Source organism: Ranitomeya imitator, chromosome 1, assembly GCF_032444005.1.
Source record: "Ranitomeya imitator isolate aRanImi1 chromosome 1, aRanImi1.pri, whole genome shotgun sequence".
NCBI classification, from domain to species: domain Eukaryota; kingdom Metazoa; phylum Chordata; class Amphibia; order Anura; family Dendrobatidae; genus Ranitomeya; species Ranitomeya imitator.
In genome coordinates this window covers 984,924,152-984,941,886 of record NC_091282.1, presented here as the reverse complement: position 1 = coordinate 984,941,886, position 17,735 = coordinate 984,924,152, and the positions used below count along the sequence as shown (strand labels likewise).

General features: G+C 42.9%; 1 protein-coding gene across 4 annotated transcripts in view; it reads left to right on the top strand.

Moving 5' to 3' along the window:
* Positions 1–17,735, top strand: part of NUDT6 (nudix hydrolase 6) — a 94,912-nt gene that overhangs the window by 65,723 nt on the left and 11,454 nt on the right. For all 4 annotated transcript variants that reach the window (XM_069743920.1, XM_069743919.1, XM_069743917.1 and 1 more), the window contains exon 3: positions 5,214–5,269. In XM_069743920.1, the coding sequence (XP_069600021.1) occupies positions 5,214–5,269 (56 nt within the window). The remainder of the gene's footprint in view (positions 1–5,213; positions 5,270–17,735) is intronic.

Below are 17,735 nucleotides of genomic sequence, written 5' to 3'. Positions count from 1 at the left end.
AGTAGTTCTATACTCCTGGTATACGGCCGATCATACAGAAGCAGCAGGCTCACTATTATGGCCTCACTCATGCAGCTCTCTGATACTGTAGTGTAGTTTTATACTCTGGTATACGGCCGATCATACAGAAGCAGCAGGCTCACTATTATGGCCTCACTCATGTAGCTCTCTGATACTGTAGTGTAGTTTTATACTCCTGGTATAAGGCCGATCATACAGAAGCAGCGGGCTCACTATTATGGCCTCACTCATGCAGCTCTCTGATACTGTAGAGTAGTTTTATACTCTGGTATACGGCCGATCATACAGAAGCAGCGGGCTCACTATTATGGCCTCACTCATGCAGCTCTCTGATACTGTAGAGTAGTTTTATACTCCTGGTATACGGCCGATCATACAGAAGCAGCGGGCTCACTATTATGGCCTCACTCATGCAGCTCTCTGATACTGTAGAGTAGTTTTATACTCCTGGTATAAGGCCGATCATACAGAAGCAGCGGGCTCACTATTATGGCCTCACTCATGCAGCTCTCTGATACTGTAGTGTAGTTTTATACTCCTGGTATAAGGCCGATCATACAGAAGCAGCGGGCTCACTATTATGGCCTCACTCATGCAGCTCTCTGATACTGTAGTGTAGTTTTATACTCCTGGTATAAGGCCGATCATACAGAAGCAGCGGGCTCACTATTATGGCCTCACTCATGCAGCTCTCTGATACTGTAGAGTAGTTTTATACTCTGGTATACGGCCGATCATACAGAAGCAGCGGGCTCACTATTATGGCCTCACTCATGCAGCTCTCTGATACTGTAGAGTAGTTTTATACTCTGGTATACGGCCGATCATACAGAAGCAGCAGGCTCACTATTATGGCCTCACTCATGCAGCTCTCTGATACTGTAGAGTAGTTTTATACTCCTGGTATAAGGCCGATCATACAGAAGCAGCGGGCTCACTATTATGGCCTCACTCATGCAGCTCTCTGATACTGTAGAGTAGTTTTATACTCCTGGTATACGGCTGATCATACAGAAGCAGCGGGCTCACTATTATGGCCTCACTCATGCAGCTCTCTGATACTGTAGAGTAGTTTTATACTCCTGGTATAAGGCCGATTATACAGAAGCAGCGGGCTCACTATTATGGCCTCACTCATGCAGCTCTCTGATACTGTAGTGTAGTTTTATACTCCTGGTATACGGCCGATCATACAGAAGCAGCGGGCTCACTATTATGGCCTCACTCATGCAGCTCTCTGATACTGTAGAGTAGTTTTATACTCCTGGTATACGGCCGATCATACAGAAGCAGCGGGCTCACTATTATGGCCTCACTCATGCAGCTCTCTGATACTGTAGTGTAGTTTTATACTCTGGTATACGGCCGATCATACAGAAGCAGCGGGCTCACTATTATGGCCTCACTCATGCAGCTCTCTGATACTGTAGAGTAGTTTTATATTCCTGGTATACGGCCGATCATACAGAAGCAGCGGGCTCACTATTATGGCCTCACTCATGCAGCTCTCTGATACTGTAGAGTAGTTTTATACTCCTGGTATATGGCCGATCATACAGAAGCAGCAGCCTCACTATTATGGCCTCACTCATGCAGCTCTCTGATACTGTAGTGTAGTTTTATACTCTGGTATATGGCCGATCATACAGAAGCAGCGGGCTCACTATTATGACCTCACTCATGCAGCTCTCTGATACTGTACAGTAGTTTTATACTCCTGGTATACGGCCGATCATACAGAAGCAGCGGGCTCACTATTATGGCCTCACTCATGCAGCTCTCTGATACTGTAGAGTAGTTTTATACTCCTGGTATAAGGCCGATCATACAGAAGCAGCGGGCTCACTATTATGGCCTCACTCATGCAGCTCTCTGATACTGTACAGTAGTTTTATACTCCTGGTATACGGCCGATCATACAGAAGCAGCAGGCTCACTATTATGGCCTCACTCATGCAGCTCTCTGATACTGTAGAGTAGTTTTATACTCTGGTATAAGGCCGATCATACAGAAGCAGCGGGCTCACTATTATGACCTCACTCATGCAGCTCTCTGATACTGTACAGTAGTTTTATACTCCTGGTATACGGCCGATCATACAGAAGCAGCAGGCTCACTATTATGGCCTCACTCATGCAGCTCTCTGATACTGTAGAGTAGTTTTATACTCTGGTATACGGCTGATCATACAGAAGCAGCGGGCTCACTATTATGGCCTCACTCATGCAGCTCTCTGATACTGTAGTGTAGTTTTATACTCCTGGTATACGGCCGATCATACAGAAGCAGCGGGCTCACTATTATGGCCTCACTCATGCAGCTCTCTGATACTGTAGAGTAGTTTTATACTCCTGGTATATGGCCGATCATACAGAAGCAGCGGGCTCACTATTATGGCCTCACTCATGCTGCTCTCTGATACTGTAGAGTAGTTTTATACTCCTGGTTTAAGGCCGATCATACAGAAGCAGCGGGCTCACTATTATGACCTCACTCATGCAGCTCTCTGATACTGTAGAGTAGTTTTATACTCCTGGTATACGGCCGATCATACAGAAGCAGCGGGCTCACTATTATGACCTCACTCATGCAGCTCTCTGATACTGTAGAGTAGTTTTATACTCCTGGTATACGGCCGATCATACAGAAGCAGCGGGCTCACTATTATGGCCTCACTCATGTAGCTCTCTGATACTGTAGAGTAGTTTTATACTCCTGGTATACGGCCGATCATACAGAAGCAGCGGGCTCACTATTATGGCCTCACTCATGCAGCTCTCTGATACTGTAGAGTAGTTTTATACTCTGGTATACGGCCGATCATACAGAAGCAGCAGGCTCACTATTATGGCCTCACTCATGCAGCTCTCTGATACTGTAGAGTAGTTTTATACTCCTGGTATAAGGCCGATCATACAGAAGCAGCGGGCTCACTATTATGGCCTCACTCATGCAGCTCTCTGATACTGTAGAGTAGTTTTATACTCCTGGTATACGGCTGATCATACAGAAGCAGCGGGCTCACTATTATGGCCTCACTCATGCAGCTCTCTGATACTGTAGAGTAGTTTTATACTCCTGGTATAAGGCCGATTATACAGAAGCAGCGGGCTCACTATTATGGCCTCACTCATGCAGCTCTCTGATACTGTAGTGTAGTTTTATACTCCTGGTATACGGCCGATCATACAGAAGCAGCGGGCTCACTATTATGGCCTCACTCATGCAGCTCTCTGATACTGTAGAGTAGTTTTATACTCCTGGTATACGGCCGATCATACAGAAGCAGCGGGCTCACTATTATGGCCTCACTCATGCAGCTCTCTGATACTGTAGTGTAGTTTTATACTCTGGTATACGGCCGATCATACAGAAGCAGCGGGCTCACTATTATGGCCTCACTCATGCAGCTCTCTGATACTGTAGAGTAGTTTTATATTCCTGGTATACGGCCGATCATACAGAAGCAGCGGGCTCACTATTATGGCCTCACTCATGCAGCTCTCTGATACTGTAGAGTAGTTTTATACTCCTGGTATATGGCCGATCATACAGAAGCAGCAGCCTCACTATTATGGCCTCACTCATGCAGCTCTCTGATACTGTAGTGTAGTTTTATACTCTGGTATATGGCCGATCATACAGAAGCAGCGGGCTCACTATTATGACCTCACTCATGCAGCTCTCTGATACTGTACAGTAGTTTTATACTCCTGGTATACGGCCGATCATACAGAAGCAGCGGGCTCACTATTATGGCCTCACTCATGCAGCTCTCTGATACTGTAGAGTAGTTTTATACTCTGGTATACGGCCGATCATACAGAAGCAGCAGGCTCACTATTATGGCCTCACTCATGCAGCTCTCTGATACTGTAGAGTAGTTTTATACTCTGGTATAAGGCCGATCATACAGAAGCAGCGGGCTCACTATTATGACCTCACTCATGCAGCTCTCTGATACTGTACAGTAGTTTTATACTCCTGGTATACGGCCGATCATACAGAAGCAGCAGGCTCACTATTATGGCCTCACTCATGCAGCTCTCTGATACTGTAGAGTAGTTTTATACTCTGGTATACGGCTGATCATACAGAAGCAGCGGGCTCACTATTATGGCCTCACTCATGCAGCTCTCTGATACTGTAGTGTAGTTTTATACTCCTGGTATACGGCCGATCATACAGAAGCAGCGGGCTCACTATTATGGCCTCACTCATGCAGCTCTCTGATACTGTAGAGTAGTTTTATACTCCTGGTATATGGCCGATCATACAGAAGCAGCGGGCTCACTATTATGGCCTCACTCATGCTGCTCTCTGATACTGTAGAGTAGTTTTATACTCCTGGTTTAAGGCCGATCATACAGAAGCAGCGGGCTCACTATTATGACCTCACTCATGCAGCTCTCTGATACTGTAGAGTAGTTTTATACTCCTGGTATACGGCCGATCATACAGAAGCAGCGGGCTCACTATTATGACCTCACTCATGCAGCTCTCTGATACTGTAGAGTAGTTTTATACTCCTGGTATACGGCCGATCATACAGAAGCAGCGGGCTCACTATTATGGCCTCACTCATGTAGCTCTCTGATACTGTAGAGTAGTTTTATACTCCTGGTATACGGCCCATCATACAGAAGCAGCGGGCTCACTATTATGGCCTCACTCATGTAGCTCTCTGATACTGTAGAGTAGTTTTATACTCCTGGTATACGGCCGATCATACAGAAGCAGCAGGCTCACTATTATGGCCTCACTCATGCAGCTCTCTGATACTGTAGAGTAGTTCTATACTCCTGGTATAAGGCCGATCATACAGAAGCAGCGGGCTCACTATTATGGCACTGCCAGTACTGCCTTGGTACTGTCTGACAGCTCACTGATCTTTTGCTGCTTCTTTAGTCTCCATTTCACATATCAGATGCTTGTTTCCCGACTTTTTAAACATTTTACTAATTGCTCTTTTTTTTTATTGCTGTATTTTTTTTTTTTGGGGGGGGGGGGGGGGGAGGGGGTGACTTTACTGCAGCTTGTGAATAGACCCTAATCTTTCACCCTTTTCTTAAGGTTTGACTCTAGAACTCAATATTAAGTATAATGTGAATTTGTAAGGCTGAATATTTTCTATTATTGTTGCTTGCGGTGCTCGGCAGCAGTACCTAATGTAATCAGTCATCTTTTCCAGGAGCTGTTTTGGATGAAATCTCTGGGAAAGTACTGGTTGTACAGGACAAAAATAAGGTATGGAACTTCTTAATGAAAAACTGTGTGTCTTTTTTCTGAAATGGGTTGTCTCATCTTGTCTTCAGGAGCTGGATCCTGGATCCTCGGGGGCGGTCCATTTCTGTTTGACAGTTTGGACCATTGGCACAGTCACATTGCTGGCCCCATGGGCTCTCTGTGATGATGCAGTGGCAGCTTTACCCCTGCAGAGGCCGGTAACCTAGACAACGGGCAGTAAGCAATAAGATTAAAAATCCCTCGGTTTTAGAGAGAAATTGAAAAGTGACACTTTTTTTTTACCCATTTAAGGACTTGAGATTACCAGAACCGTTTTCAGCTTCTTTTATTAATTAATAATACATTTTTCAAATTAGTTATCTGAAAAAAAAACTCCCTCCCTGTAGTGCCCTCTGACCTCAGTGCTGCTGTAAACCGTGACACTGGGGTTCATGCGTGGGCCATCATCTTTCACTGTCTTTGCAATGTCAGGGACACACGTCATTATCTTTCAAGTTGAAAACAAATATCCTGATTACGCCGGGATGCTTCAGGAAGCTTTGCTGCGACAGCGAAGAGTGGATGTCTTTAGAATGAAAGAAGTACTGCTGCAAAAATGTTTCTCCCCAAACCTCTCTAAATATGAATATCATGTAGTGTAGATGCAATAAAGGACTTGCCGATCGCCGTCTTCCTTGGTCACCAACATCATTGCGTTCCTCAGCTTGGTCACGTGAGCGATTCTTACCTTTGCCGTCTCACAATCGGACACCTTCCTACAGCAGTGCTTCTTCGACCGACGCTCCATAGACTGACAGTGTGAAAGCTCCATCAGGTTCACACATAAACAGAACCCCCTGTGTCACCTGGTTAGTCCCTGTCCTCACCTTCGGACGTTTGGACCATGAAGAGGAAGTCAGAGATCAGCTGCAGCCCGGACTTCGTCTTCATGTTCAAAACATCCTAAAGCGGGGACAGTAACACCAGTGCTGATTGGGTGCCAGGCTCAGATGTCATGCAACCAGGACCACGAGTGCTGACACCGCTTGGATGGCACTGCAGGAGGTGAGTATAGGTTTTTTATTTTATCTACCCCAAAAATTTAGCTCAAGAAGGGGTTGTCCTTGTAGTGGACAACCCCTTTCAGGCTCTCCTTAGAGATGTCTCTATATGCTAGGTATAAAGTATAGCCAAAAATTGGGATTAAGTTAAAAATTAACTTTTATTGAAATATTCCAAAATTACATATATTTAAAGTGCAAAAATAGTGCAGTGAAAAACGCACACATAAATGGAAGTAGTGAGGTACCAGGTGCCTATATGCCCAACAACAGAGACCTATGGACTCAAAAGGGCCATCCAAGCTGTGCTGGGCCTATAGTACACATTTCTGATCGAGGTCGGCCAGTCTCATTCAATGTGCAGATTAGTATTGTAAGAAATATTATCACCGGAACAGAAACCATATCAGTATATAACTATATACAGCTCTGGTAAAAATGAAGAGACCACCCCATCAAATCCCTGTCATGGGCAGCCCAATCTCCAGACCTGAACCCCATGGAAACCTCTGGAATGTAATCAAGAGGATGCTGGATAGTCACAAGCCATCAAACAAAGAAGAACTGCTTACATTATTGCCCCAGAAGCAGTGAGAAAGACTGGTGGAAAGCATGCCAAGACGCATGAAAGCTGTGAATAAAAATCATGGTTATTCCACAAAATATAGATTTCTGAACTCTGAACATTAGTATTGTTGCTTCTAAATGATTATGCACTTGTTTTCTTTGCATGATTTGAGGTCTGAAAGCACTGTTTAGTTTTGTTTTCTAATTTTGACCATTTTTCTTTGTCAGAAACAAAAAAATATACAAAATTTATTGCTTGGAACTTCGGAGACAGGTTGTCAGAAGTTTATAGAATAAAAGAACAATTTATACTTATGAAGAGAAAAATCAGACAAACTGAACATTTTGCAGTGGTCTCTTTATTTGTGCCAGAGCTGTATAACAGGACCCTGTACCTATATAAGGGACCTAATGAATCACAGAATAAGGACACTCCAAAACTGGGATAGAGACTAAAGACAACGAGTAAATGTCCAAAAAATGTATAGGAAACAATCTTTTATTAAACTCGCAATAGGCATGTACACACATAACAAACATGTAGATCAGTTACCGAGTCTTGTAAATCAATGGTCAGGTAGGAACAAGCATGTACATCACTGACTGGGGGGGATGTTAATTTATGAAAAGTGCATAGTGCTTATGTAACCTTTATAGTCACTCGGAGGATGTGGGGGAATCATGGTATCACTATAAAGATAATAACACATGTGGTATACAATGGATTTAGTATAGACGCTGTGGGTCACAGGGAAAGCCCCGATGACATCAATGACCCGCACACGTCATCACCAGGTGCCGTTGGTGATGCTCCAGAACACATTACGTTCAAGAGCTCGGAGAGATCAGTGCCACCGCACCACATGCACAGCGACACATATGGCCAGGACAGCAGAGCACAGCCGCATGGAAGTAATAAACAAGATTATGTGCCAGAAAACTTCTGCAGAAAGCGTGGACGTTATAAAGTGGAAATCTCGTCACTACAGTGTATAAGTGTGCATATCACAATGTAGTACGCACTGTTTGGTGCAATATAATGCGCATAGACCTGCTGCGCACCTGATGAATCGGTCAACAGAGGAAATGTGTCGGGAGATTGCTGGAGGACGATATCCCCTTCCCACTACGGACAGCGTTACCTGTGTATGGTCCCCACAAAAATCTCTGGCTGATTGGGTGACATCCGTCCTCTTTTAAACCTACAAGATGGTCATATTTCGGTTTTGATGTCCATATGATTTAGTTGTAGAACAGATAGACAGTGAGAGAGATGATTGAATAGAACTATCACTGTCTTCGGCACATATATGCATCTGTATGCTTCATGTTTTATTGGGTGATATATTTCAAAGATGTACCGTAATAGGTTGTGACTGCAACCTGCATACACTAGAGGTGAAGGTTGTGCAATTGTGTATGCGCCTAATTCATGGTGTGTGTACCTGGCAGTATGAATCAGGGATGACTCTTCTTACCTTTTCACAGCGATTGATGGATGCGGTCTCTGTTGTCTGATCCCAATACACATGTAATACATGGAAACGTCTTGAAGTGATGTCGAACCTGCATTTGTTTGTGCACAAATTGATTCATGGATGTTGGAAGGATACAATACTGATCTGCACATTGAATACCACTGGCCGACCTCGATCAGAAATGTGTACTATAGGCCCAGCACAGCTTGGATGGCCCTTTTGAGTCCATAGGTCTCTGTCGTTGTGCATAGAGGCACCTGCTACCTCACCACTTGCATTCATGTGTGTATTTTTCATGGCACTATTTTTGCACTTTGGATATATGTAATTTTAGAATATTTCAATAAAAATTATTTTTAACATAATCCCAATTATGGCTATACCCGCTACTTTATATCTATATCGGGCTATTAGCTACAAATCCCTAGCTTGGTTTCATAATCCTTGACACTGATCTCTCCTTCAAACCACATATCCAAGCCCTTTCCACTTCCTGCCGCCTTCAACTCAAAAATATTTCACGGATCCGTTCATTCCTCAACCAAGAATCTGCAAAAACCCTAGTCCATGCCCTCATCATCTCTCACCTTGACTACTGTAACCTCCTGCTCTGTGGCCTCCCCTCTAACACTCTCGCACCCCTCCAATCTATTCTAAACTCAGCTGCCCGACTAATCCACCTGTCCCCCCGCTATTCCCCGGCCTCTCCCCTCTGTCAATCCCTTCACTGGCTCCCCATTACCCAGAGACTCCAGTACAAAACTCTAACCATGACATACAAGGCTATCCACAACCTGTCTCCTCCATACATCTGTGACCTCGTCTCCTGGTACTTTCCTGCATGCAACCTCTGATCCTCACAAAATCTCCTTCTCTACTCCCCTCTTATCTCCTCTACCCACAATCGATACAAGATTTCTCTCGCGCATCACCCCTACTCTGAAACCCTCTACCACAACACATCAGACTCTCGCCTACCATCGAAACCTTCAAAAAGAGCCTGAAGACCCACCTCTTCCGACAAGCCTACAACCTGCAGTAACCACCGATCGACCAAACCACTGCATGACCAACTCTATCCTCACCTACTGTATTCTCACCCATCCCTTGTAGATTGTGAACCCTCACGGGCAGGGTCCTCTCTCCTACTGTACCAGTTGTGACTTGTATTGTTCAAGATTATTGTACTTGTTGTTAGTATGTATACCCCTCCTCACATGTAAAGCGCCATGGAATAAATGGCGCTATAATAATAAATAATAATAATAGATATAAAGTAGCCAGTTTGTAGATGGCTGGCATAATGGGCAATGTGTGTTTCGTAAGGAAAGAACATTGTTAGAAGAGCAAACCTTTGTTACCAGCAGTTCTAGGCTGCCACCCCACCCCTCGTTGGCAATGTCAGCCTATAAAAAGGGCATGTTCATCATTCACGACAAGTCCACAAACACTTCAGAGCAGATGTTTTGCAAGTAACGTATCCACACTTGTGTGCTCCAGATGTCTCTGCGAGGTTGGTATTATGGAAAGGTCTTTAATTTGTCTTAAAGCGGTTATTGGAAAAAACACTGCTTCTTTCCTCCACAAACTGCCACATCTGTTCACAAGTTATGTCGATTATGGCCGCTCAGGTCCATTCCCGTAAATGGGGCCGAGTTGCAATACCACGCACAACCTGTTATCAAGTGTGGCACTGTTTTGTTCTTTAAACAGCAGTCACACTTTTTTTTACGGTATGTGCACATGGCATCTCTTAGATGTGTTGATAAGAAAGAGAGGGGGCACCACAGATTCCAAGGGATCCAACCAGGTCTATATAATATGAACCATTTCAAAAAAGAAGAGAAAGAAATAGACCAAAAATCGGGGATCACCGGAGGCACGGATCAAGTAAAAAAAGGCAAATTTTATTCAAAAGTGTATAAACGGACACAGAAAACCACATAGAGCACACATTAAAAACATTTAAAACATTGGTCATCCATGTGACCTATACATGGTACACTTAGGCCCAAAATAGAGCCATCCCCCTGTATGAACCAACTCCCCAGTATCAATAGATGACAAATATAAAGAAAATCCTAACTATTACCGAGTGTGATGTCTATGTGAACAGCACCTTATTTTATCATACAAAAAATATATTGAAAAAGAGAGCTAAATGGTCATACAAAAAATATATTGAAAAAGAGAGCTAAATGGTACTTGCCATTTAGCTCTCTTTTTCAATATATTTTTTGTATGATAAAATAAGGTGCTGTTCACATAGACATCACACTCGGTAATAGTTAGGATTTTCTTTATATTTGTCATCTATTGATACTGGGGAGTTGGTTCATACAGGGGGATGGCTCTATTTTGGGCCTAAGTGTACCATGTATAGGTCACATGGATGACCAATGTTTTTAATGTGTGCTCTATGTGGTTTTCTGTGTCCGTTTATACACTTTTGAATAAAATTTGCCTTTTTTTACTTGATCCGTGCCTCCGGTGATCCCCGATTTTTGGTCTATTTCTTTCTCTTCTTTTTTGAAATCTCTTAGATGTGTGCGTACCCATTGAGTTTTTCAGGAAATGCTGTTTGTTTTTTACCTCATTTGCAGCAATTTTTCAGCCACTTTTCATGGAGATCTCTGCTGCCAATTTTTTTTTTTTATGCAATTAGGAAGCCGCCTGAAGAATTGTTACACCACTTCTTTTAACCCTTTGACATCGTTGGAAGTCTAAAGCGATTAAAAGTTGCTGAGAAGGCTTACCGTTATATATGAACAGCGAGCATTTTTTACATAGAAATTCCTATATTCATTCTTTTTAGAGTTTGTTTAGTGTTTTCTCAGGCAGGCACTTTTTTTAAGACATTGTGTGCACATAGCCATATGCTGGTCCACCCTTTAAAGGGTATTTCCAGTCCTAAAATATCCACTACTATTCCCAATATAGAAATTTATATACGGTAACTTTTCAATTACCCATCATTCCTTAAAGCTCCACCCTCTCAAGTCCTCCATGGGTTACATGATCAATGCACCAGTGTTTTTCTTGATTCACTCATGACGTGCCGTGTAAATATCACTTTCTCCATGTCCTGAACTCCACTACACCAGAGTATTGCACGTCGCTGGTAACATAGTAAGGCCGAAAAAAGACATTTGTCCATCCAGTTCAGCCTATATTCCATCATAATAAATCCCCAGATCTACGTCCTTCTACAGAACCTAATAATTGTATGATACAATATTGTTCTGCTCCAGGAAGACATCCAGGCCTCTCTTGAACCCCTCGACTGAGTTCGCCATCACCACCTCCTCAGGCAAGCAATTCCAGATTCTCACTGCCCTAACAGTAAAGAATCCTCTTCTATGTTGGTGGAAAAACCTTCTCTCCTCCAGACGCAAAGAATGCCCCCTTGTGCCCGTCACCTTCCTTGGTATAAACAGATCCTCAGCGAGATATTTGTATTGTCCCCTTATATACTTATACATGGTTATTAGATCGCCCCTCAGTCGTCTTTTTTCTAGACTAAATAATCCTAATTTCGCTAATCTATCTGGGTATTGTAGTTCTCCCATCCCCTTTATTAATTTTGTTGCCCTCCTTTGTACTCTCTCTAGTTCCATTATATCCTTCCTGAGCACCGGTGCCCAAAACTGGACACAGTACTCCATGTGTGGTCTAACTAGGGATTTGTACAGAGGCAGTATAATGCTCTCATCATGTGTATCCAGACCTCTTTTAATGCACCCCATGATCCTGTTTGCCTTGGCAGCTGCTGCCTGGCACTGGCTGCTCCAGGTAAGTTTATCATTAACTAGGATCCCCAAGTCCTTCTCCCTGTCAAATTTACCCAGTGGTTTCCCATTCAGTGTGTAATGGTGATATTGATTCCTTCTTCCCATGTGTATAACCTTACATTTATCATTGTTAAACCTCATCTGCCACCTTTCAGCCCAAGTTTCCAACTTATCCAGATCCATCTGTAGCAGAATACTATCTTCTCTTGTATTAACTGCTTTACATAGTTTTGTATCATCTGCAAATATCGATATTTTACTGTGTAAACCTTCTACCAGATCATTAATGAATATGTTGAAGAGAACAGGTCCCAATACTGACCCCTGCGGTACCCCACTGGTCACAGCGACCCAGTTAGAGACTATACCATTTATAACCACCCTCTGCTTTCTATCACTAAGCCAGTTACTAACCCATTTACACACATTTTCCCCCAGACCAAGCATTCTCATTTTGTGTACCAACCTCTTGTGCGGCACGGTATCAAACGCTTTGGAAAAATCGAGATATACCACGTCCAATGACTCACCGTGGTCCAGCCTATAGCTTACCTCTTCATAAAAACTGATTAGATTGGTTTGACAGGAGCGATTTCTCATAAACCCATGCTGATATGGAGTTAAACAGTTATTCTCATTGAGGTAATCCAGAATAACATCCCTCAGAAACCCTTCAAATATTTTACCAACAATAGAGGTTAGACTTACTGGCCTATAATTTCCAGGTTCACTTTTAGAGCCCTTTTTGAATATTGGCACCACATTTGCTATGCGCCAATCCTGCGGAACAGACCCTGTCGCTATAGAGTCCCTAAAAATAAGAAATAATGGTTTATCTATTACATTACTTAGTTCTCTTAGTACTCGTGGGTGTATGCCATCCGGACCCGGAGATTTATCTATTTTAATCTTATTTAGCCGGTTTCGCACCTCTTCTTGGGTTAGATTGGTGACCCTTAATATAGGGTTTTCATTGTTTCTTGGGATTTCATCTAGCATTTCATTTTCCACCGTGAATACCGTGGAGAAGAAGGTGTTTAATATGTTAGCTTTTTCCTCGTCATCTACAACCATTCTTTCCTCACTATTTTTTAAGGGGCCTACATTTTCAGTTTTTATTCTTTTACTATTGATATAGTTGAAGAACAGTTTGGGATTAGTTTTACTCTCCTTAGCAATGTGCTTCTCTGTTTCCTTTTTGGCAGCTTTAATTAGTTTTTTAGATAAAGTATTTTTCTCCCTATAGTTTTTTAGAGCTTCAATGGTGCCATCCTGCTTTAGTAGTGCAAATGCTTTCTTTTTACTGTTAATTGCTTGTCTTACTTCTTTGTTTAGCCACATTGGGTTTTTCCTATTTCTAGTCCTTTTATTCCCACAAGGTATAAACCGCTTACACTGCCTATTTAGGATGTTCTTAAACATTTCCCATTTATTATCTGTATTCTTATTTCTGAGGATATTGTCCCAGTCTACCAGATTAAGGGCATCTCTAAGCTGGGCAAACGTTGCCTTCCTAAAGTTCAGTGTTTTTGTGACTCCCTGACAAGTCCCCCTAGTGAAAGACAGGTGAAACTGTACAATATTGTGGTCGCTATTTCCTAGATGCCCGACCACCTGCAGATTTGTTATTCTGTCAGGTCTATTAGATAGTATTAAGTCTAAAAGTGCTGCTCCTCTGGTTGGATTCTGCACCAATTGTGAAAGATAATTTTTCTTGGTTATTAGCAGAAACCTGTTGCCTTTATGGGTTTCACAGGTTTCTGTTTCCCAGTTAATATCCGGGTAGTTAAAGTCCCCCATAACCAGGACCTCATTATGGGTTGCAGCTTCATCTATCTGCTTTAGAAGTAGACTTTCCATGGTTTCTGTTATATTTGGGGGTTTGTAACAGACCCCAATGAGAATTTTGTTACCATTTTTCCCTCCATGAATTTCGACCCATATGGACTCGACATCCTCATTTCCTTCGCTAATATCCTCCCTTAAAGTGGACTTTAGACAAGACTTTACATAGAGACAAACCCCTCCTCCTCTCCGATTTTTATGATCCTTTCTAAACAGACTGTAACCCTGTAAGTTAACTGCCCAGTCATAGCTTTCATCTAACCATGTCTCGGTTATTCCCACTATGTCAAAGTTACCTGTAGATATTTCTGCTTCTAGTTCTTCCATCTTGTTTGTCAGGCTTCTGGCGTTTGCGAGCATGCAGTTTAGAGGATTTTGTTTTGTTCCAATCTCCTCGCTGTGGATTGTTTTAGAAATGTTCTTACCTCCCTTCTGAGTATGTTTTCCTGGATCTTCTTTGTTCAAGTCTAATGTTTTTCTTCCCGTCCCCTCTTCTTCTAGTTTAACGCCCTCCTGATGAGTGTAGCGAGTCTTCTGGCGAATGTGTGTTTCCCAGGTTTGTTGAGGTGTAGTCCGTCTCTGGCGAGGAGTCCATCGTACAAGTAATTCACACCGTGGTCCAGGAATCCGAATCCTTGTTGTCTGCACCATCGTCTTAGCCAGTTGTTTGCATCAAGGATCCTGTTCCATCTCCTGGTGCCATGCCCGTCTACTGGAAGGATAGAAGAAAAAACTACCTGTGCATCCAGTTCCATTACTTTCTTCCCCAACTCTTCAAAGTCTTTGCAGATTGTCGGTAGGTCCTTCCTTGCCGTGTCATTGGTGCCAACATGTATCAGAAGAAATGGGTGGACGTCCTTGGAGCTGAAGAGCTTTGGTATCCTATCGGTCACATCCTTGATCATCGCACCTGGAAGGCAGCATACTTCTCTTGCGGTTATGTCCGGTCTGCAGATGGCTGCTTCTGTGCCTCTCAGTAGTGAGTCTCCCACCACCACCACTCTTCGTTGCTTCTTGGCTGTACTTTTTGCTGTCACTTGTTGCTGTGTGCCCTTTTCTTTTTTGCTTGCTGGTATTGCTTCATCCTTAGGTGTGCCATCTTCATCCTCTACAAAGATTTGATATCGGTTCTTCAGTTGTGTGGTTGGTGATTTCTCCATGGTCTTCTTGCTTCTTTTGGTCACATGCTTCCACTCATCTGCTTTTGGAGGTTCTCTGACACTTTTTTCACCTTCTGTGACCAGTTGAGATGCTTCTGTTCTGTCTAGAAAGTCTTCATTCTCTTTGATGAGTTTCAAAGTTGCTATTCTTTCTTCCAGACCCCGCACCTTTTCTTCTAAAAGGGCCACTAGTCTACACTTCTGACAGGTGAAATTTGATTCTTCTTCTGGTCGATCTGTGAACATGTAGCACATGCTGCAGCTCACCATGTAGGTTGTCACATCTGCCATGTTGCTCCTAGATCCTGCTGACTTGCTGTGTGTTATCCTTCTTGTGTAATCTACTCAGCCAAGCTCTCTTGCAATAATGTCCTACAGGCAAAAATTTGCGCGGCGTAAGGGGGCCTTGCTCATGCGAGCTTCAGAGTGTTTGCATCCGGTTACCATCAGAGCAGATAACTGATTGCTGTGACCAGACAACCCCTTTAGCAATTCCCATTTGGTCTTGATCCCATGGTGGTCACCTTGCTTTACTCTTGCAGAAAAATGTGTCCCTTTCATAGAATCATAAAATGTTAGAGTTGGAAGGGACCTCCTGGGTCATCTGCTCCAACCCCCTGCTCAAAGCAGGATTCACTAAACCATCTCAGTCAGATGTCTGTCCAGCCTCTGTTTGAAGACTTCCATTGAAGGAGAACTCACCACCTCTCGTGGCAGCCTGTTCCACTCATTGATCACCCTCACTGTCAAAAAGTTTTTGTTAATATCTCATCTGCATCTTCTCCCTGTAAGTTTCATTCCATTACGTCTCGTGTTGCCTTGTGCAAATGAGAATAAGGATGATCCCTCTACACTGTGACAGCCCTTCAGATATTTGTGGGCCCCTATTAAGGCTCATCTTAGCAATCTAAACATTCCCAAAACCTTTAACCGTTCCTCATAGGACATACTTTGCAGTCCGCTCACCATCCTGGTAGCTCTTCCCTGAATGTGCTCCAGTTTTTCGATGTCTTACAAAGATTAAAGCTCTTCCTCTGTAAATGATTCTATGACCCTGAAGAAAATCTCCTATTCCTTAAGGGACATTCTAGAGAGATTCTGAAAGATCTGATATTCATGACTAGATGCCGGCTCCCGCTCTGATTGTTGAATGTGGTTCCAGTGCCACTGATGTTCTTGGCTTTTGGGAAGTGTTACATTTGCCCTGCATTTATCCACATTTTACTAGTAATATGCTATATATTGAGGTTCTGATAATGTCCCTTTGCGCTCTATGTTGATTGATAAAATTAAATAAAAATTTACAATAATCAAAAGGTTTGCCGGAGACTTTGGTAGGAAACAGTACTTTTTTAGCTGATTTTTAGTGCTATAACAAATATTGAATGATATTGTTTCCAGTTGAGCTATTTAATACCGGTCTGTTATGAAAACGTTCTGTTTAGTCAATTGAATATTTTTTCATATAGTATTATACTATATTATTTGGATTTGACCTGGTAATGAAGCTGTTTAAGGCTAGGTTTACATTGCGTTAGTGGCATCCGTTTAACAGATCCGTTACTAAGCGGCACTAACGCTATGTAACGGATCCGTTAACGCACCCATTGCCATCCATAATCGTAACGCATCTTAACTAGTGATGAGCGAGTGTACTCCTTGCTCGAGTTTTCCCGAGCATGCTCGGGTGACCTCCGAGTATTTATGACTGCTCGGAGATTTAGTTTTCAGCGCCTCAACTGAATGATTTACATCTGTTAGCCAGCATAAGTACATGTGGGGGTTGCCTGGTTGCTAGGGAATCCCCACATGTAATGAAAACTAAATCTCCGAGCAGTCATAAATACTTGGAGGTCACCCGAGCGTGCGGGGGGAAGCCTGAGCAACGAGTACACTCGCTCATCACTAATCCTAACACATGTCAAAATCGACATGCATTAGCAATGATGCGTTACTTTGTGAACATGGTCCATCGCATTTTGGGGTACGTTGGGTCTAACGCACAGCGAATGGAAGCGTTCGCTGTGCATAGACCTCTAGTCCTAATGCATGCCAACGCAATGGTACCATGCGTTAGCGCACTCGTAGAAGAAAAGAGATTTTGTGCATCAGCATTAGCGCATCCGTTTAACTAACACGATGTGAACCTAGCCTAAAACTTTTTTTTTGTACTGTTTCTACTATGATGTTCTGGAAACTGTTGCTTTTCTTTTTCCGTTTGGGTAAATAATTAAAGACAAAAAAAATCCTAAATATAGTATTATCTTCGGTAATTAACACCATGTTTTTCCCATCTTGTGCATCATTAACACAATACAAGGCAGGCTGGAACGGACCAGGCATCCCGGCAGAAAATAGCATTTTATTTGTGTAATGTGCGCACTGCATAATCCTTTAGCAGGGCCCCAGCCCTTGCTCTGGCCATTTTTCCTGATGAGGAATATACTTGGCAGAAAATGAAAAGAACTTTGTCTTGAAAACTAAATTGGAGTCGCAATAAGATTGGAAGCGATCATCCTGTACTTTACATTGTTGGAATGAAATGTTTTAAAGTGTCCTTACACTTTTTTAATGGGGTTTTCCGT